This window comes from Aulonocara stuartgranti, assembly GCF_965226115.1.
Source record: "Aulonocara stuartgranti genome assembly, chromosome: 1".
NCBI lineage: Eukaryota > Metazoa > Chordata > Actinopteri > Cichliformes > Cichlidae > Aulonocara > Aulonocara stuartgranti.
The window spans coordinates 16,702,412-16,724,746 of record NC_138939.1 but is presented as its reverse complement, the minus strand read 5'-3'; the positions used below and the strand labels follow the sequence as shown (position 1 = coordinate 16,724,746).

General features: G+C 38.5%; 1 protein-coding gene and 1 long non-coding RNA gene across 6 annotated transcripts in view; one reads left to right on the top strand and one right to left on the bottom strand.

Annotated features, from left to right (window-relative positions):
• The window catches only part of LOC309711606, a 47,083-nt gene extending 41,401 nt beyond the window's left edge, over nt 1-5,682 (top strand). Inside the window, exon 3 of the long non-coding RNA XR_014278037.1 lies at nt 5,618-5,682. This is a non-coding gene — a long non-coding RNA (uncharacterized lncRNA). The remainder of the gene's footprint in view (nt 1-5,617) is intronic.
• Nucleotides 1-22,335, bottom strand: part of kiaa1549lb (KIAA1549-like b) — a 59,325-nt gene that overhangs the window by 28,623 nt on the left and 8,367 nt on the right. For 3 of the 5 annotated variants that reach the window (XM_082541679.1, XM_082541680.1, XM_082541681.1), the window contains exons 2-3: nt 2,462-6,307; nt 2,220-2,335 (exon numbers count right to left, since the gene is read on the bottom strand). In XM_082541679.1, coding sequence (XP_082397805.1) covers nt 2,220-2,335; nt 2,462-6,307 — 3,962 coding nt within the window. The remainder of the gene's footprint in view (nt 1-2,219; nt 2,336-2,461; nt 6,308-22,335) is intronic. The other 2 variants (XM_082541682.1, XM_082541683.1) reach the window with 1 other exon arrangement.

The window sequence follows — 22,335 nt, the reverse complement described above, 5'->3', positions numbered from 1 at the left end:
TACAGATATGTGGTGAGAACCATGAGGGCCTGAGGGGCTGCTGAGAAGAGAGACATGAGCGAGACTGTTAAATAGGTGAGTTTGGGACAAAGACGCTTATGTTCCTGCACCTCTAACACAAGAGGACTGGAATCAATACGTTCACGGATATAAATGCAAAATCTGTGTGTTTGGGAAATTGTGTCTCATTACAGAATAAAATTTATACAGTATGTGTTTGTCAGTTAGAGTTTGACTTCTTCGTGAACTCTGAGTACAGTGAAAGTGGAAAAGGGAATGATGGCAGATCTAGCGTGCGTGTATGAGAGGTGAAACCATTCAAATCCGTTATCTAAACCCATCTGAAAGCCTGTGCTGACAAGGAGATCCACTAGCCGAAACACTGAGAGCCTAGTCTCTGTAGCTGAGAGTCACCACTCTGCTTCCTCACAATTCAGCCTTGTTATGAGCTCTGTGAAAAGAGCCCTTTATTATCACTTCATCCTCTTGGGCTTCACCCATGTGAAGGTGTTATTAAGAGATTGCATTTCGAACACACACACACACTAACTCAGTCTCAAAGAGTGTGACAGACTGCAGCAGACCGAACAGATCCCACTATTGGCATTCAAAAACTCTCAAGTTGTGGCAGAATCCTAACTCCATGAAAGACACGGAAATAGTTCACTATTATTTTTTTAATGGTCTTAGTCCTGAGGTTCAGTTCATTTAGTCTATTTCTTGTGATCTTTTTAGCATCAGCTCAGCACATCACTCTCCTCCCAACCATTTATAACCTATAATTAAACACAGAAGCAATTTCCCCAGCCAACAGCTTGCCTCTCATTGGATGAGAAAGAAGTGCTACTAAAAGGAAACCAGGCAATGCTGAAATGGGTGACAGGAGTGCACTGAAGCAAGACACCTTCAGAGACTACAGAGAGCGAACATGTGAGAGCACTGACCTTCACATCGCCAGGACAAATACACAAGGCTCCCTCTCAAATATTTGATACTTCCAGATTGAGAAATACAACACAATAAGGCATTTCATTGAGCTACGCAAACACACACACACACACACACACACACACACACACACACACACACACACACACACACACACACACACACAGGTGCAGTTTACATTTCCTGGAGCAATGACTGTGACTGTGACAGTGCTATGAAGACAGATTTCTCTGTATTTACTTCCAGACCTCAAAAGACTGTTTTTATAACAAAATATATTGTTTGCATGTGCTTTATTCGTATATTCATATGTTTACCATCTTACTGACATCATCACAAGAGCAAGTCTTTGGTAGATCCTCACAAGTAAACATTTCTGTTCCTCGCTTGGTGTTTTTCTCACACTTAAGTCACATTGAGTGAAGGTATTGGAGGCTTACTGCAAGGACAAGGTGGCTTTTGGCAGTGCAGGGACTATGACTGGTTCACAGCTAACCTATCCACACACAAAAAGATGATTGTGTGAAATATGGATGGGTTCTGCAGACACTCAGGTTGTGTCTTGTAAATATCTACAGCACCGATACAGTCCTAACATGCATCTTATTTTAATCCTGGTACACTTAGTCAAATATGTGACATTACTCTGTGCCTTCTGGGACACATTCAGTCAACCTAATTTCTATATTAGTCTTCATTTCTTTTCACACAGCCTACATGAGGGTCCTCGGTATGAGTGTGTAACACATGCTTATAAACCTCTGGTTTTCTGGAGAGTGCACAACCGGAAAACAATTCTTCAGTGTTAAAAATGTATTTATTTATTCAGTTATTGTCTAAGCTGAATAGTTTTTTAGGGTTCTTGAGGGTTCGAGCTATTTTTTTTTAAACCAAACCTCTGAAAAAGGGAATTTGACTCACATGAGCTCATGGCAAGCTCATAAGACATTAAAACCGTGTCAATGAAACAATCACAAGGTATCCACACCCTAGAAGATACCCGACTTTATCTTCTGTTCTTCTCTAAATAGGACTGTAATTTCCAGAAAAATAAATATTGTTTTTCTATTATTGTTAAACTGGTTGTTAAACTAGAGAAGAGAGACCATAAACGCATAATGAAAGCGTAACTTAAGTTGCAATTCAAGAGAAGCTGTAAAAAAAATACATTTGTTCAACCATATTTGAAGAAATCAAGTTATGTTATCCATCTATAAACATGAAAAAGATGTAGTTGTAGCACAATAAGCAATAACTGGTGAAAGTCTGACCTGTGCTTGGGCAGAGGTATCATTGAGAGCTTTCCTGAGGCCTTGACTTAGTCCCCTTCGCAGGTTTTGCCTCTGAATGCTGTCTAGCCTGTTTCTCCTCACATAGATGGAAACAACTAAGAGACAGACAAAAAGGACAAGACAGGACAGGCAACAGACAAAACAAGTCAGAGCAATAAATTTAAAAAAAACATATCGTTATATTATTTTTCTCTAGGACTTCTCCAAAAAGTACTGTTTACCTGTTTTCACCCACATTCTCTCAGTGATGTTGCACTGCTGTGGTGGAGTCTCTGTGGTAGTGGTGAAAGGTGAGATGAAGACAGCCGTGACCCCCCTGGGAGGGCTCGTTCTTAGGACAGGCGGTGTGAATGTTCTCCTGTTGGACTGAGTCCTGACGGTTGTGGTTTTCCCGGTCGCGAACGTGGTCTGTGGTGTGGTAGTGGTGGTTGACTGCGTAGTGACTCTTAGGGAAGGCGTGGTAGTGGTGGAGTTTTTAGTTTTTGTGGTTGAAGCCGTAGTGGTGGAAAGCTTAACAGAGGCTGTCGTGGTGTCTTGTCGAGGGGTCAGAGGTGATACCTGAGTTGTCCTCTCGGTAGGCCCAGCAGAATGGGTAATTCTGACTGATTGAGAGGGGCTTAAACTAGCCTCTTTTTCTTTGGGGAAAGTGAGTCCAACTGTTTTGGAAGTTCCAGCGGTTAATTCATCCGTCTCTGCTTCTGTAAGAACAAATGTCTCAGTCACTACCGGTGAGCGATTAGAATCTAATAATGAGATCAAACTTGGTGATGATGATGGAAATGAAGATTGCTCAAGATTTAGAGAGACGGCTAACGATGCAGTGCCTTCATCCATGGTTGCTTTTCTTGTGGTGGGTCTTATGTATGAGAATGAAGATGGCGATGAAAATGATGATGATGATGATGATGATGATGATGATGATGATGATGATGATGGGTAAGAAGGGAAGGATGAAATCAGGTCAGCTGGGAAGGTTGATGCCTTCAGGATGGAATCAGTTGTCTTACTCTTGCTGTCAGTATCAGAGATACTATGCACAGGGCTATTTGAAAGTGTGACAGCAGAATCAAATGCAGATTCAAGAGAGGGAACAGCTGTCAGCGAGGGGCTGTTCCTGGTCTTATATATCAATTCAACATGAGGAGCTTGGGAAAATGCTGCAGAATCAGTAGTTATATGAGACAGGGGCAAAAAAACATCTTGCTCTACATTAAAAGCCACAGATGACCTAAAATTAGCTGGGGACAAGCTCCATTCCTTATAGTCGGAAGTTGCAAAAGATGGATAGTCACCAGTTGGATGAGCTGGATATGGATCATTGGCAACAGCTGTTGAATCAGCAGAATTCAGCATGTACGCATTACGCTCTTGTCCATCTTCCAGCTTTGGATTTTGAAATGAGGGACCAACTGTTGGTAAATTAGATTTTACCCTATCAAAGGTTATAGATGTGCTTTCTAATTTAAAGCCACTGCTTTCAAGAGCCATAGGCTTGGTGGTTTTCCAGTCTGTATATGGTGCCATTAGTTTTGTGCCCAAGCTGAAAATAGCACTCCATGTCTCCATGCTGTTTTGTCCATCACTGGAGGAAGTAGTTACAGCAGGGGAAACATCTGAGGGCATGTTCGTTTCTCTGTCCAGGTGAAAATTAGATTTATTGCTATTCACACTAGTGATTGGTCCCTGAGAGTGAGAAAAAGAGTTTGTTGTTTGTGTTAAGGTCATTTCGGACGGTTCATTATGACCCACCAATGTCACATTGTCTCTGTGAAAAACTCTCATAAGAGGTTCAGCTGTTACTGGTAAAAAGGGGATTTCAGTAGAGATTTTTCCAGAACCTGCAGACCCTTTAGTCAGCATGAAAAAATCTGTTTTAGTCCCGAGAGATGGGAAGCGTGTTGCGAACACTGATGGAGTTTCTTTCTTGTAAAACACAGCATCACTGATCAGAGAAGATTCATTGTTTCCATTGAATACAGGAGAACCTTGCAATACTTTACTATTTTCTGCTCTTGTGTGGATCTCAGTCATGCCCTCTGATTTTATATGAGCAGAGGTTTCATCAGAGGACACCACTGTCTCTTCAGATTTTTTAGAAGTTAAACTAAGTGTATACAATTTATGGAAAAAATCAGGCAAAGGCCTTGTTTGAAGAGGTCTTTCTGAGGGAATTATTTGCGGTGATGAAACAGATTTGGGTTGGTTTGCAAAATATATCGCACTTCTGGAAGATAGCTCATCTATATTATTATAGTTCGGGTTGTACGTAGGCTGATTGAGGTGTGAATGGCTTCTGGTTTTATAAATTATGTCATTTGCAGATCCTGAAAGAGATTCTATCTTATTGCTAGAAAATAAAGTTTTTGAGGTTGTGTAATCTATGTACAAGTGAGTTATGCCCTTGGAAGACCCAGTTACAGATTCCTGAATATTTCTGGGTCTCAAATTTAACAAATCTGACTCCAGTGCAGACGATGTTGTTCCTGTTCTGGTGCTCAAACTGGGGATAGAACGAATAGTGGAATCAGGTTTCAGCTGTGTGAGTGAAAGTGAGTTATTCAGGTGAGCATGAGTGGAAACAGATCTGAGCTCTGCTGCCGTTATCTCTCCCTGGTTGTAAATTACATCAGTGGCAGGGACTCTGGGACTGCTGTGACCCGCTGCGATCAGTAAATCACCAGGATTAGATACATGCTCTGAGGACATCATGCCAGAGTGGCTACCTGTTAGCTTGGTGATTGCAGCTTCAGAGAGCGTCACTTTACCTGGTGGAGTCTCCAAGGAAACTGTAAAAAATGATTCACCTGGTGTGATCGCCATTACTGGTGACACAGTGGGAGTCCCAACATGCGAGCTGAGTGATGACATGACGGCATGACCTTCATGAATAAAAGTGTGACTTTCTCCTGCTGTCTTAACTTCCTCTTCCATGTATGCCGTTTGGTTTAGAAGCCACTGTGTGATATGACTAGAAATTGAGTAGCCTTTAGGATGGGCAGACAGCAGTGCTGATGTGGGATTTTGTGAAGCTCCCTGCTGCCTTTGAACAGTTTGACTCTCCAGTTTAGAGGGAAATGAGGCGTTCATTTCAAGATTATTGGCGGGTACAAAGTTCATACCTGGATTTTGCATTTGAGTAGGTCTGTACAAAATTTTTAAAAGATTTTGACTATAGTTAGGAGTAGAGTATAGTGTATATGTGCTGGTAGCTGGTGTCTGGATTTCTTTGGGTGTTGCAATTCTAGTGTATAATTCACTCACTGGGTAGATTCTGTCCACTGATGAATGTGTTGTTACTTTATTGCCTTTATCAATGCTGGTTTCACTTGAAGAGTGTGGCCGTTTGCTTGTTTTGCTTTGTCTCTCCTGTCTTACAGATTGCAGGTCAGCAAGTGACTGAGTGGTGGACTGCGGGAATGTTAAACTGTCTGACCAACCCTGAGACCTTGCTGATAACGCTGCTGTTTCTGTCTGAAGGGCTTTGTCTATCCACTCAGTGGAAGGTGACAGGAAAAATGAGGGCACGGAGGATGAAAGCACAGACAGTGTGGATGGAGATGGAGAAGACATTATTGGTGTCAACTCTGTTGATGATGGAAACAATGATACAATGTTGTTTCCGTTTGTGAAGGATACACGTGACAGCCTGGATACAGTGTAACCAGCAGTCTGAGGCGGTGTTGCGTGTTTTTGAGACATGCTAAAAGTCAAACCTGAGCTGGCTCCCACATGTGACGATGAGGAGGACATGTCTGAGCCCTGGCTGGAATTACGTGAAGGCCATTGGGTGGTATGGATCTCATCCCTGGTGATAGTTGGCAAGGTTCTACTTTGATCAAGGCTCACTGGATGTTTGACAGTTCCTGCCATCATGGTTAAGACAGAAGAAAAAGCAGGCTGCCCCGATAAGCCCTCCGCATCAGTGTCTGAGTGACTGTCTGAATGGACAACTGGGAAAGGCACCTCCTCAGCCACTGACAGGTCAGCCGATGGGTGAGCAGGAACGCCTGTGACTGCTGGGTCGCTCGGTAAAGGTGAGGAGCCTGAGGCATCGTAGGTGGATTTTTCTGTTATGAGGGCATAAGAGGGAAAGATGGTTCAGTAAGTTACAAACAAAACAGATTCTTGTTCTGCATACCCATGCACATCAGTAAATCAGCAACAAACAAATACACTGAGATTTCTACCGCAGTCATGGAGTTATGAATTCATCAAAGCTAACTTCTTAGAAGCCTTCAAGTTTGCAGTTAAAATGTTAATAAATCATTAATGAATTGATGTTGGTCCAGATGCTCTCCTGTTCTTTCTGCTGTCCAACAGTCAGTTGGAGATTAATTAATGAGCTATCGAAAAACATAAAGCAGGACAAGGTTAAAGGTAAAAGCAGTGGTACGGAATAACACATTTCTGAATTTTTAAGCCCTAGAACCTGTATGAAATGCCATGCTGATGCCCTGTCCTATTAAATGACAGTGTGAAAAATCAGACTGCCACTGCATTGTGCGTACTCATTCAGCCTGCATGTCAGCACAGTATTACTTTTCTGTAAACAAGACCGATGAGGCCATTACATAGAGACTGGTATGTCTCACTGTCACACAGGATCAAACAAAGCACATGTGCAAATGGATGTTGCTGTCAGGGGTAATTGTGATATTTTGGATAAGCTATCATTTAAAAAAAAGAATAGAAATAATACTTTCAGTGTACAATCTCTTAAGATTGTGAGAATTATCACAAATACTACTTAGTTAGAGGAATTATAATGATAGGTTTCTAATAGTCTCAGACAATATACCAAGGGCAAACATGTATTCCCAAAATAGAGGAAAAGGCACAGTCTTCAAAGTGGAACAAATTGAATTACTCAAGAGATAGCAACCATGTTCTAAAGTACAGCAAAGATTATGGCACGCCTAAAAAACCACTTTGGACTTATTGTTACTGTGTTTTGTGCCTTTGCAGAAATTACATCTCAGTAAAAGAAAGAGAGAGGCAGCTGGAGAATATTAGCTATCATCAAGATGCTGGAGGTCATTAATGTGCTGAAGCTGAGCTGTTTCTCATCCATTCCTGTCCCTACCACTTCTTTTATTCACGGCACATCGTCAACACATCCATACAGGGATTATTTTATCCATTTATGAAGCTTAGCATTCCTGTCACATCTTCCACCCCCTCAACATGCTTGCCTTGCTAAAGTTAATCTAACTAGCAAACCCCTTAGTGTCTGAGAGACATGGACAGAAGACGGAGTTCTGGGGACTGTTTTGACATACCGAGTACTCAGAAAAGCAAAAAAGATACTCAAATAGCGTCAATGTTATTTTGCCAGATCTATTTTTCAATTTCATTTCTTTTAATAAATACATACTTGAGGATAGAATAAAATATAAGATAAGTGTCCAGCACATTCTGTGAGGCCTTTGAGTCTATTTCTTTTTTTTTGTACAACACATAACGATTAGCCTAAGGCGGTGTGTACTAACACAGCTGGGACTGAAAACACTTTTTTTCTATCAGTAGAATTACAGAATAAATGAGAACTGTAATAGAATTTAATACCCGTGCATTTAGCAAAAGTTCCAGGTTTATAACTGTGAATGTAGCCTTAAATGTCACCAATATCCCAGAGAACTGGCATAATGCTTTTTATAATTTGTTTTCAGAGAAGTAAATCACAGAATTTTATTATCTGCCAGTATTAGTTCCTTAAACACAGCCCCCTCATCCTGTATTTGTGATCCCACTTAATTCCTTTTCTCCAATAAATCTGTAACATGGTAAAATGTGATTAGTGAAACTGCTATACAGCAATTTTTAATCCATTCTTGAAATCCAGTGATACAAAAGAGTGGAAATAAGGTAATTGCTCTCATCTATTCACAAAGGAGTTTAACAAAATAAAGGATATCTGTCCTTCCTTAAGGCTACTAAAAGGTCAGAGATACTACCTTCCATTCTTCCATCCTATCCTCTACCCCCCATCCTCAATCCCACAGTTAGCAAGCCAACTTCTTTTGTTTCATGGGATGGATGCCAGTCCAAGTGAAGGTCTAAGTTCCACCTGTGGTTTGCCACCTGCTCCGATGGAGCTGAGCATATGGAAGGATTTTTAACAATGGACCACAGAGGACAATACTTGCAGATAAAAGCTGAGAGGAAATGTGAAAGTATAATAAAAAGGGTGGGCTATGAAAGTGTATATAGCAGTGGGAGAAGAAGAAAATGATGACATTTTAGGTCATTTGGAAGAAAAACTGTAACTGCCTTTAAGTCTACAGACTGTTCACACCATCAGGCATCTGTCTCAAAAAACAGAAAATATCAATCAATCAGTGTAAAAAATGAAGATTTGCATCTTGACCAAAACTAGAACAATTCAAATGGGTTATAAATGCAAAGCGGGTGTTTGATTGTTTAGGTTACTTAAGTAAAATGACACTGTATCGACAAAACAGGTTATGATTTTAACATTGTTGCAATTGAAAGACTAAAAATGATCCAGTTAAGATTAAAAAAAAGATGGAATGTGAACGTGTAAAAGACATCAATCATTAATTACATTTTGCAACAACTTCTTATTTTGGATGTCAGTCTGAAAGACACCAAGTACACGTTTTGGAAATGTGTATAAGAATATACGCCACACACCTGCGATGATACCATGTGAATGGTGCAGCCATAAAAACACTGTGTTGGGTTTACTTATTTAGCTCAGTATCATGTAGTTTAAACAAAGAGCTGGAATTTGTTGAAATACACAGTATATGATTTGTGCAAGGGAATTATTAGGCAGTATAGAGTCAGTTTCTAAAAACATGAACTAATCATGGTTTAGTAACAGCATTAGAGCCTTCTGCAAGAAGTCAAAACTACAGACATGTGTGATAAATAAAATGTTTAACTATTAGTCAAAAGACAGCTAAACATACCTGACTTAGCTCTTAAACCTTTGACAAGCCACACGTTCAAACCACAGACATCAAATCCAGACTGAATTCTTTTCCTCTCTTCAGCCAACACTATCTTTGAGCTACCAGGACATAGACATGACACTGCTGGGCTCCTGGTGTTGCACTCATATTATACATTGCTTCCCCTTTTGCTTTAAGCTGTTTTTGTTCTCTTATGTGTAGAAAATGGTAAACAAGTGAGTGTAATTCAATAGTGAACTGGATGGAGGCCTGGGAGCATAGAAACCAATTTGAGAAGCCTGGCCAACTCCTGCCGAGGAAGTGCCTCTTACATTTTTGGCTGTCTATGACAGGAAACAGCATATAGAACTGCTCTGAGCTGTTGTTCTTTTTAAATTATAAAAAATGGATCTATTTCACATACTGTCGCTGTTTTTCTCTCTGTGGAGGTATCATGCTTGTGCAGGGCTGGAAGACGAGTAGAAGGAGCATTTGGCAGTGATGCCAAGCACTGCTGTGGTGGCAGTGTGGATGCGAGGGAGAATGTCACACACCCAGCTCTGTCTTTTTTTTTTTCATGGGGTGCAAACAGCGCAGCAGGATGATACATGCCTCATCTGTCTGGAACAGAACCCAGTGGACACTTAACTCTGCAGCCACACAGAGATGCGTACAGTGTACTAAAAGAGATGTTCGTTCACTCAGTCATGAACTCGAACAAAGTCTTTATCGTTTGCTTTTGGTTCTTTTTTACTCTTTGTTGGTTTGGTCATTTAAAAATAGTTCAGGATAGACCCAAGTACCAAGAGTTGGTTTGTGTTGTGAATTTTGATTTAAATTATGTACCTTATTTAAACAATAACAAACATATTCTTCTATTTACTAGGGTAAAACAATACTTTTTTATACTAAAATTGTGAAAATGCAGTGGGTTCTTTTTTGCATGAGAAAGGTTGGTCAGAAAAAATTGATACTTGGATACTCATTAATGCAAAAAATTGTTGTCATATTATATATTAATTAGACACGCATTTGCATAGGAGCTCATTTCCAGTGCTGAGAAAAATGTTTGACATGCGTAAGTCTAAGTTTTGGATTATTATGTTGAAATTTCAGGTTATTGTCTCAAAATTTTGAGTTCGATATCTCAAAATTTTGACTTACTAACTTAATTAGGGTTAGAGTTTGACACTTACTAATTCAAAATGCTGAAAAAATAACCCAAAGTCAACAACAACAAAAAAACCCTTGAAAACTGAATTAAGTTGACATTTTTAGATAACCAGATTTTAAACTACCGATGGTTAAAAAAAGGTTTTTAGTGGCAGAAACAAGCTTCTATAAATTTACAACATTCATGCCCTGATGAACTAGTCGTTCAATATCTTGCCCAAAGACTGGAGCAGTCAGGGCTCAAACCACCAACCTTGCCATTAGCAGGTGACCTGCCCTACTTCCTGAGCTACAGCCACCCAGTTTTGTACATGCTGATTTTGTAGCCTTTTTGCCACATACCACACATAAAAAAAACAGATATAGCCACTGTCACCAACTGGGCCGCAGAATCTTGCTGTGAAGTCTCAATTTGAGCGTCTCGGTTTGTAGAAACTAGGCATCATATGTGTGACTGACACTGCATGATCATTTGGTAGCTATTTGTCATTCACCAGGCAGGTAGCCATCCATTTAACACTAAATGTGACCACAGTTTACTAAATAAGTTACAGTCAAGTGTTAGGTATGATTTAAACTCCATAATTGAGACCATTAATTATTTTTAAAATGTATTCTACTACTTTGTTTAGCAACCAAAGAAGTCACCACCTGACTGACACCACCAGTTGAAAGGAATCTATTTTTAAGTGCAATAGTAATGTTCACTTAGTGCATCCATCCACCTATAGTGCTTTTTGCACTTTTTTGATTAATGTTTTTGCATAAATCTTATTTGTTTAGAAAAAATCCACTGGCCCAATCACTGTCCCTTTTTTCCACTGATGAAGTCCTCAGAGGAGAAAAACTATCTCCTGACAATGCCCTGACTCAGGAGAAGCTGAGCTCTCTCTAGCCACCTATTTTTTTTTTCTATTTCCTCTCTTCTCCTTCTCTTCACTTCCTCTCTCTGTCCCTCCAGATGAAAGTCAGCCTTTCTACTGACGCTGAGGCTCTTCAGCTTTTTCAGCCTGACATGTCAACACACTGACTTCTGTCCTGATGTAGCTCAGAACACTGTAGTCATGGCTTATGTTGTTGCAGTCTGTCTGCTCATATTACTGCTTACAAAGGCTGTCCTTGTCCCCGCGTCTGAGTTTAACCCACCCCATTTAGGTTTGACATTAGATGCTGTAAGATTAGAAAAATCTGATTGTTATGAGTTGTCCTGATTTTTGAAGATACGAAAAGGTACACAGGATCGGTTTGGAAAATGTAAAAGAAAAAACAATTTGAGAAGCCGTCACAATCACTTTGGGGTATCATAAGAGACTAAAACAGTGCTGTTACATTGTAGTCTTTAATTAGCCCAACACTAATTAATTCCTCCCAGTATCTGCATCGCTATATGGCGTATTGGGATAATGTTCCTATTGAGTGTCTCTATGTTTGTCTATGTGTTGTACTAAGCCTTTTAGGCTTAGTACAACACACCAGAGTGCAATAATTCATGGCTTTTAGCAAGCTTTTGGAAGGTGACAGGGGACACATTCTCTCCACTCTCACATGAGAGGTCATATATCTGCTTGCTCAGACCCTCTGGCAAAAAAACAGAGTAACTGAATCCAAAATTAACTGATTTCTATGGCTCATTATGTAAATTCGGAAATCAAGGTGCTGCTTCAGCAAATACGTGAAAAAGCGCAGCACATTACTCTTGATAGATTTACCTATGCCTTCATTACTAGTGCAAAGGACTTTTTGAGAAATGTTTGACCTAAATATTTATTAATTAAATTAAATATTTATTTAATAATTTTCGTCTACTGTAAAATTTAGGAGCATCCTGTCGCAAAAAACTACTCAAGATATTTGATACTTCTAGGCTAGATTGCTGTATTTCACTGTGTGATGTCCCATGGTCTGATGTCCTCACGCAGAAGCAGGGCAGCCACCAGCTGTTGCAGGTGGCTGCCCTGCTTCTGCATGAGGTCTCTTCCTGTTAAAAAGGGAGTTTGTCCTCCTCACAGTCTCCAAATCTTGTTCATCTTCCTTTTAGAACTGATTATTGTACAGATTACAGTGTACAAACACTTTAATTCATTAATTACACCTATCTAAGACAAGGTTAGATGGTTATGGTTAGATGCCTGTTGCCTCCAAAAATTCTTTAATTCTTTGTGACATAGATTCCAAAAAGTGCTTGAAACATTCCTCAGAGATTTTAGTCAATATTGATACGATAGCATCACACAGTTGTTGTATTTTGTCAGCTGCACATCTGCCACTTATCCTCTTATTTTCTCTTTCTCTCACATTGCCAATACCTTACATTGGGTGGTGGTCTATTAAAATGATTGAGCATTGAATGTACACACCAGCACTTCTACACCTTCAACTGTGCTTTCATGTTATCTGAAAAAAAAAGACAAGCCAACAGAAAGCTCCTTTCAACCCAAACTCTACCAAGCTCTACATGCAAATAAGAAAAAATCCTTTTAGAAAAAAAGGAAATTATAGGTTGAATTTTATTTTTTGGAAAAAAGTGTTTTTGGAAATAGTCTTTTTAAATCATTTATGTTTTGCGAGAACAAAAGGCAGACAATCTGATCTTTAAAAGTAGGCATAAAGTCACATCAGTCATCTGTACCACTGCTAGTGCGTAGTGAATGACTGCATTTTAGTTAGTTTGATTTTCTTTCTTGTTTTTGTTGCTACTTTCACATTGCATTATGTTTTGTTTGTTTTTTTATATTATGACAAATTTTTGAGTATGTATAGGCTGCAAAAACTATAGTCATCATGACCTTGAGTTGACTTTCCCAAAAGTAAAAAGTAACTAAGCTAGTGTTGGTGTGCTTGTCTTATTTCCAAAAATGTGACTTCACTGATTTATCAGAAACCAAAAACATTTGTTTTGTTTTTTAAGAAGAAGGAATTGTATCAAACCAAAGTGTTCATCTCCTGGGAACATACATTTCAGAGCAGGCGAGGGTACAAGTGTAGGAGTTGAGCTGCATGCTGGGGGCTATGACGGGCCAGGAGCCATTACAGGCTGTCATCAGATAGTGACGCGGCAGCTGACTGCATATGAGTGAAGATGAAGGTTCCTTCTAAGGTATGCAATTGTACCACTTAATTTAAAAGCATCCATTCATCCAGCCATCCATTCTAAACAACCTTAGATGGCCCACAGTGTAAGATTAAAAGCTTAAGAAAGGCATAGAAATAGAAAATTATGGGCCTCCTTTGCTAAACTGGAGTGAAGTCACTAGTCAGCTTTCCCTTTATACTATATACTTGCACAATCTGTTCATTATTGTGTTCATTGTGTTCATATTCATTTTGGTTCTTCATATAGACAGTTTAACATGTGGGCAACTAATCCGAGTTTTATCTTCTGTTTAAACATAAGTAAATGAATTGATTTAATCAAGATTTTCTTGTTTGATTGCTTTGTTGTTATCATCCCCCCCCCCCCCCTTTTTGAGTGGGGAAACAAAGAGATCTTAATGAAAAATTATTTTTGAAGCCTTGTAGCTTTATTATATTTTCTTTTTAATTTGATTGCACACAACAGATAAACAACAGCAACCAAATGTAATCCTATTTGACAGCAGACCAATAGCCATCTACAAGGTTGACATCATCCAATAGATTTTATGATCCCCATTCAAAACTATATTTAAATAAATGTTCAATTCACCACATCCTTGCTAACAATAAAAAAGGCCCCACAAAGGTCTACAAAATATATCAGAATCAACATGTGCTTGCAGGATGGCCTCTCTAAGTATAGCTGTGGCCTGAAGTCTGCTATTTAAAAGACCATAACATCACAGCAGGTAAAGTTCAGCTTGGTCACCCGTGTCACCCTCTACTACTCTATTCTGGTTTTGCTGTAGAGGAGATCACAAGTTCCTGCACTCACTATTTAATTGGGTCCTCAGAGAGACTTCAGAGGAAGTCAAAGCTTGTCCTGCAAAGTGATAGAGCAGTGAATTTACCTGCTGTATCTTATATACCCTGCACTAAACCCCAGCACAACAATATCTCATTGTTCCAGTAGCAAAAAGGCCTGCCTTTCTGAACATGTCTAGATTACAGTCAAATCAGTTCTGCCTCTATGATTTAATTACCTGGAGTAACAATTTAGAAAAATTCATTACATTTTTTCAGTGAACTCTGTTCATTTTTCTCAAATCTTGCTAAATGCTGAAACCTGCTGTCCTCCCTTGGCATGTCTTTGCAAGTAATTGTGTTTTGCAAAGCATGAAAAAGGATGAGCAGATATTTAAAAAGAAAAAAGTAATAGTATATGTATAAACGTCAACCTCCTCTAAGCATTTCCTCCATGTGTGCTAAAGGCAAAAATCCTTTCTCTCTGGTTTTTCAGTTTACTAATGCATAAATCGAATCCCCAAAGAACACAATTAACCTCTAAAAGGTCTCATTTGTTTATAGTATAAATACTCATTAACCTAAACAACTTCATTCACGGTAAATTGTCAGACAAGCCGTCTTGTCTCTGAAGTTTTAACATCAACGTAATTAATTGCAGTAATGGTGACTCTGATTCTGTCGCAGCCATAATTCATGCTTTCCATGTCAAACCAACTTGGCTCTCAAGCGTATTAACATAAACACAAAAGCAAAAGCTGAATATTTACAAGGCTCTTAAGTGACATAACAAAGACACTGCACAGACTTGACCTTGATCATACACATGGGATGGTGAAGCCACTCAACCAAAGACCAAAATTTTCATGCTGTTTCATATAATTGGGTCAGGTTTGGATTTACTGAGGAAAACTACAATTTAAAGGTAGAGAACACTAGAACTGATAATATATCCCCAAAGCAACAACACTAGAACTGTCTTATGAATCCTTTTGATTTCCAAATCAGTGATCTATAAGACCTATAAGAGCAGATGTGTGGACTCTGATACCATTTCTTGACCACAGGGCTGCAGAGGTTAGCCGTAGCATGAGGATGATAGAGGGAAGAGGACAATGAGGGATAACAAGGTAGGATAAGCCTGTTAAGCCTTTGGGATTCCCTCTAAATCCACACTGGAGTCAAGCACAAGAATGTCAAATCTATGTAATGCAATCACAATGCTCTATAATCTGGGGTCACTGCAGCAACAGTCCCCAAAGTCACTGGCTCATGTTGATTCTGTTTTGGGAAGGGATTCTATGGGATTCTATGGGATTCTATGGGATTTGGAAATTCAAGTTTCCAACTGTTATTAATGGACAATGTGTATTTCCAGAGGGAAGGCACTCAAAAATACTTAATAAAAATCTAAAGAAGAATTTGTTAATAGCAAACATAGCGGTCATCTTGCTTCTGCTACTACAGAGGCAACCAAAGCTGAACTGAGGAACATGTAAGCCAGTCATCTTGTTACAGAGACAAATGCACATGAGTAGGAAATGCAAATACGTGTATAAAAGTGTAAGGAGCTTCTTTCCAAGCTCCTTAGACTACAATGACCTGGATGACTGAGAACCTTCACAGACAAGTGTATAAAAAGCATTTCTTCATGTGATCTGAATATGCAAGAGATGTTGAATCTAGATTAAGATCTCATTTTTACACTGAACTTTTGAAGAATTTTTTATTCACACTAGAGTACATGAAATCTCTGTTTGCCCACAAATCCCCGCTGCATGATCAGGGTTTGTGTGGCCAAAATCACAGGCACATCTATGCCTCCGAAGTTTCTTATTTATATCAGAAATTGTGATGTCATCATGATGCTTAGCAATCACTTTTGAATGGGTTACAACGAGGCATTTGTAGCCTTTATGTGCTTAAAACACCTTATAAAGGTGATGATAGGATTTTAATTTAATAACGTATTATACCGTAAATACTTGAATTATGTTAAATTATATATTATTTGCCATCATTTTGCATGGCAACCACATAAAAACAGTCTAAAATCAAAGCATGTATGTAAATATAAACTCATGTTTTATAAGCAAACTGTTTAACTAACTATTTGAACTCTGGGAAATTTTCAGTAATTTTCTTTCTTTTTTTGCACAATTTATGACAGTTCATCTCATAGCCTTCTACACATTCTATTGAAAAGCCTCATATGGAGGATGCTATTTAAGATGCTTGTACAGATGCTTTTGCCTCTACAAGCCGCTTTGCAACCTGACTTTCATCCCAGCTCCTCGTTACAATATTCATACTATTTCTGATTAGTGCTCTGATCTATGCTGAGGTCCTGTGTTGCTGCTGCTCTTCTGTTGTAAGTGCTGGAAGGTCCCAGAACAACAATATGCAGATGAAATAATAGCCCTATTTTGACTAAAGTAGCCCTGTCAGAAATAATATAACTACTAACTGTGCTTTGTCAATGTCTGTGAGCAGCAAAATGGGAAAGGCTTGGTTATGCACTGCAGGGCAATTCACCTCAATGTAGCAGTATCATATGTCCATATGCTGCCTTTTAATAAGGAAAGAAAACACAAAATGATTTGTTGAAGCATGAACTAGAGAATGCAAGTGATAATAAAAAAGACATTGGTCTATCATGCAGTTTACCATAGCTGAATACCGGGTCAACCAGTGCATGTTTGCGCTACAACACTGACACTGTTCATCTTCACATCACAGCGAGTAGATGCTCAACCTTGACATGCCACACAGTCGAAGCAAACAAAGGGATCACCACTGACTTCAACAGGCAGAATGATGGATGTGCTCTCAAGCAAAAACCTCCATTACAGCCTGAATTCACCGCAAGGCCACTGGTTGTCACACTGCAGCTGCTTCTGCAATGGTGGCTACCTAAGATCCCTCTGAAATACAAATACTGACAAGCCAGTGAGCATGCTAATGCTGCAGATATTTATAATAGGATCATAATGGTGAAAATCCTGCTGGCTGCATAAACTCTTATCACTGGAGCAACCCCCACTTCTTAAACATACACATTATTAAACAATATCCTTCTTTTGTTTTCAGTGTCCACTCTGGAAATGGTTTTATTTATATCATTACTGGTTATGAAAAGGATATGCTGTTAGGTCTACTGCATGCTATTTTACTCAGGTGTTGCATGTTGCAAGGCAGCTGTAATTGCATACTGAAGATTAAAAAAATCTTTTTTTTTTAAAAGTAAGAAACTTACATGTAATCAAATGATTAAGAAGTAATTACGTAAGACTGTTTCAGCTCAGCAAAAACACAAACATCTAATTAAGCTAGTTAATTACGGGAATAATTATGTGAAAAGAGAGCACTTATAAGACATGCTCATATCTAAAAGATACTGCATATAGAATTTATGGACATAAACTCTTTTTACAGGCTGTCTTATGAACTGTCAGTAAATTAAAAATTTAGGCAAGACAGAGAAGGTTTGTTTGAATGAGGAACTGACAGAGATTGAAAAGGGGAAACAGAATGGATAATGCCTGTGTAGGTACTCAGTCATGTTAATCTAAGAAGCTTGGAAACAAAGTGACTAGACCTCTTTAAGTTTCCTGTAGAATTTTCAGCTCTCATTCGAGAAACTTCTTCAGTTTTAAAAAACAAACGGTGGAGAGTCCCAGGTATTTAAACCCTAGTGGGAGTTTTCCCTTAAGAAGGTTGTTGACCCACTAATGATCATGTGTTTCACAACACGTGCCAAAGTGTGGAAAAAAAAGTGTGGGTCATTATTAGCAGAGGTTTCAGGTAAACCATTGTGAGACCTTGCCTCACCATTTCATGTGACCCATTGAGATTACCTGACGCAGGTTGCGAGAGGTGCCTGGGAAGAGATCTCGTTCAAAGATGGTCGTTCACAGTGGACATAGATGGCTTCTTTAACTCCTCTTTCAAACAATCTATCTTCTCTGTCCAAAATGAGAACATTAGTATCCTCAAAAGAGTGACCTTTATGCTTTAGTCCAGACGCTTTCTTTCCAAGCTCCTTAGAATGGATAATAATAATATTGTTCATATTTTATTTTTAAGATAGTTTCATAGTTTTTTATGTTTATTTATATTTTTTTTTCCTTTTGGGTGTGAGGGGAGAGCAGTAGTATATAAAATGTAAATCATGCATAAATCATACATATAAAGCTGGCTCATTGTCTGCCTGTGTAAATCCTAATAGGGTTTTATTTGTGTGCAATAAGAGCAGCAGTTTAGCAGTGGCTGCTTTGGCATTATGAACAAAAAAAGCTGTCAGCTCATTAGCTCAATTGTGCTTACAACATATATGTGTATATATCTATCTATCTGTATATGTGTGTGTGTGTGTGTGTGTGTGTGTGTGTGTGTGTGTGTGTGTGTGTGTGTGTGTGTGTGTGTGTGTGTGTGTGTGTGTATAACCATCAATACTTTACCTGAGTAGAACTGTTCAATGAATCTAGGCCATAGATTAACTATATTATTCAAAGGTTTTCCCTAATTAGGGAAGATTGAGATGAGATTGAGATTATTCTAGTGGACCGTATGTAGACAGATGATGTTATTGGAACTGTGAAAGGTCAAATTGAACCATCTGCTATTGTAATGTTTTCTAATTTAGACATTTTGGCAGACATTTTATAATTTAAGAAGAAATCCTAATAATCTTCATCTTTTTAACCAACATTACACAGTACATGCACTCAGCGACATGAACTGTAATGCTGAAGATATTTTTGAGACTCTAATGTTAGGCAGACAGATACTATTAAGCGGACGGATGCTTTTACAGAACCCTTTTTTTGAGAATGAGAAATAGGACACATCTGTATCAAAATGGGGAGATAACTCTGATGTGCATTTAATGTCATAGGATTCAAAGTGTTAGCATGTAAAAATTGGACTGTGGGGTAATTTTTTTCTTATCGCTCTGTCATATTATCTTTTCCTATTTATTCCCACTATTTGCTGCACCACTTTATAATCAGTCTTGATTCGTTTTATAAAAATGAAAAGACAAATGAGGCAATTTTGCCCTGATTTTTGATACATGATTTAAATTTTAAAGGTCTTCTCAGTTACAGAACAATGCAGCCCTCTTCCATCAGTTTGAATCTCAATCCAAAGAGTTTCTGTCTCTTTATATCAACGCCAAGCTCCACTTATTTGTCTTCTTTGCTTACAGACTTTCTTCTTGAATTGGATATTCTGTGATTCTTTTAATGTGATGTCACACACTCCCCCGTCTCTACTACAGTGTTTATTATCCACAAATTGTCTATCAACATCAACTGTTAAGGAGTGGCCAGTTTGCTGACAATAACATTACTGAGATGTACCGTGTGTATTATAATCTAATCCTGGAGAGACATGTTGCCTTTGTTAATCCTACAACATGCTGCAGTTTCACAGGAAATAAAGAAACACTGAGGTAGAAGCACAGTCGCACTTTTAACTGTATTTCATACAAACTGCACCATGCGGTAAAATGGGTAATTCGGTTTGCTTCTTTGGCCAGTGGATGAAAAACTGAGACATTTACTAATGTTATTTAATTACTGAGTTCAAGTTCTCCTGTGCAATATATGGGGGCTTTTGTTTTGCTATAGTTCTACCTAAAATTAGACAAAGAAAAGATGGGATACAGCTGATATTAAGAAAACACAATATCAGCAACTAATACAATGACTTCATAATGTTAAAATGTATCATAAGTTTTCATTTTTGGGTGTCACAAAGTGCTAAGATGTACATAACAAAAACCACAGAAACACAAGTGAACTAGTATCTGAAGCCTGAGAAGGCTATCTATGAAAACTGAAGAGAAACAAAGTCTGGAACTTGAATAACTTTCCCACAGATGAACAGAAGCGTGTGTAAAGGTCTTTTCTATTTCAGACAGTGCAGTTACACACTCAGATTATTCCAGTAATGAATGAGCCTATGGGAAACAACGTGTTTCATTTTTAGACTTTGTGGGTGACATGGTTAAAAGCATGAAGGTTTGGAGATAAATCTAACAAATTTTACAGTAAAAATTTATGAATGTGCGTGCAAGTGAGTAATTTCATCACGTGTTTAAAATGCAAGGCATGTTTTATACTTTACATGACGATGTAGTGCAGACCACTTATATTTCAGCACTTAATGGCTATAGTTCAGTTTGTGCAAATGTTTCAAATCACCTGCAAATGAGACAAGTGTGAACACTAAAACCACCTCTGTATCCTGTCAGAGCACATTTTTAAGGTCACAAGACAACTGGATTACTGATTAAAAAGCTAGACTTATAAAATGTAAAATTTCTCCTTTAATGCTCTCCACGAACTGAGCTTACTCTTGAAGCTTCACTGATTCTGTCATCTTCACATAAAGTATGCTGCCTCCACTTTCAGCCTGCTTTACTGAAGCTAGAAAGAAAAACAGAGTAAATGATAATTGAGTCTAAAAATTCATGGTATACTGTCAATGGCACTGTGAGTCAAAAACGACCTAAATCAGCCTCAGCCTGGGGACAGTCTGCACTCTAGATTGAACTGATAACTAATACTGATAAAGTAATACTATTTTTATGAATAATAAGAGGATGTGCATATCACTATATGGTTGGAAACTGTAAGATTAAAAAATAAGATTAAAAGAAACCCTTATTTAAATGGGAAAATTTTTTACATTGTAAAATCAGAATTTGTTTGCAGTTCTACTCATGTTATGATGATCCAGTTCTCTTGGAAACTGACAGACGATTAACTATCCAAGCCTAGCCCCAATTTCTATATAATCCAATTAAAGCGCACAAAAGAATAGCATACGCAGACTTACACGGCAATGTGAAAGCGCTTTGACAGGTTGGAACGTGAGAATTCTCGGACTAAAACAGGGTCACAGACCAACAATGAACTATTCATTCGTAATTGGTAATAACTGTTGTTGGCACACATTTTTTTAAAATTATCAACTCAAAACAACAACAACAAGCACTAAACTATGCAAACCTCTCTTTGTTACATCAAAATTACACTTTATCTTTATCATACATAGTTTTTTATTAATAACCAATAACTTACTGGTGTGCTAAACACAAAAACTCTTTAGCGTCAGTTTCAGTGACTTCATTTTAAGTTCCAATTTTGATTAGCGTAAGTATGCAGACTGTTGGATATGGTAGCATCAGCACTGTGTGGTGGAGACTTGTGGAGTTCTTCTTTGCCCTAGTGGCCAAAAACTGCAATTATGGTATTTTGCCTACTTCATGCTAGCCATTGTTGTCTCTGGCAACGATGACACCAATGAAAGACACAGCTACAGGCACACGCCGCACTTTAGTGTTGTTAAGGCTAGCTTTGTGCCTCCTGATTTTTGCAACTTGTGTGCGTGGCACGTTTTTCATAACACTGTGAGAGGGCTGAGTAGGAACCATGCCCGGTTTATGCAATAAGTTAAGAAATTTTGCTCGTCAACATCTGAGGGTTTGACCTGTCTCAGAAACTGAGGACACTGCACACTGACATGGGAGTGACTTCTTTTTTGGAAAGGTAGCCATATCCTACCCTGCATGAATATTATATGGTATTAAAAAACTGCTGAAATTACCAACTAAGACTTTAAATTGATCACGACGTGATGGCTAAGGTCATCATTCCGTGAACAATAATGTAGTTTTCTCAACAAATCTGAAAGTAGGAAGCGTTTTTGGCGTTTTAACCCATCCATTTACAATATCTAACAAAAGCTAGATGTGACTGACAATTTATCAGTAAACATCTGATAAACAGTAAACAAGATTTAAATCACTCCATCTATAACTATATTGACTATTTATGCACCCATATATCAAAATCTTGGTCTGTTCACATCTTAGTTTGTTTGAGCCAAAAGGTCTTAAATCCTTTACGTCTTTAAAATTCAAGCATGCGACAAACCCAAGAAATGCTAACCTAAAATAGCTAATAAAGCCCTATCCATTTGAATGAATGTACTTCAGCTCATTAGGTCACTTTTCCACATTCTACCAGATGCTCTTGATTTGCTAGGCTTAGATAAATAACACATCATCCTCATCAGTTATATTATTACATGAAGGCTGGTGACAACCTGTGTAG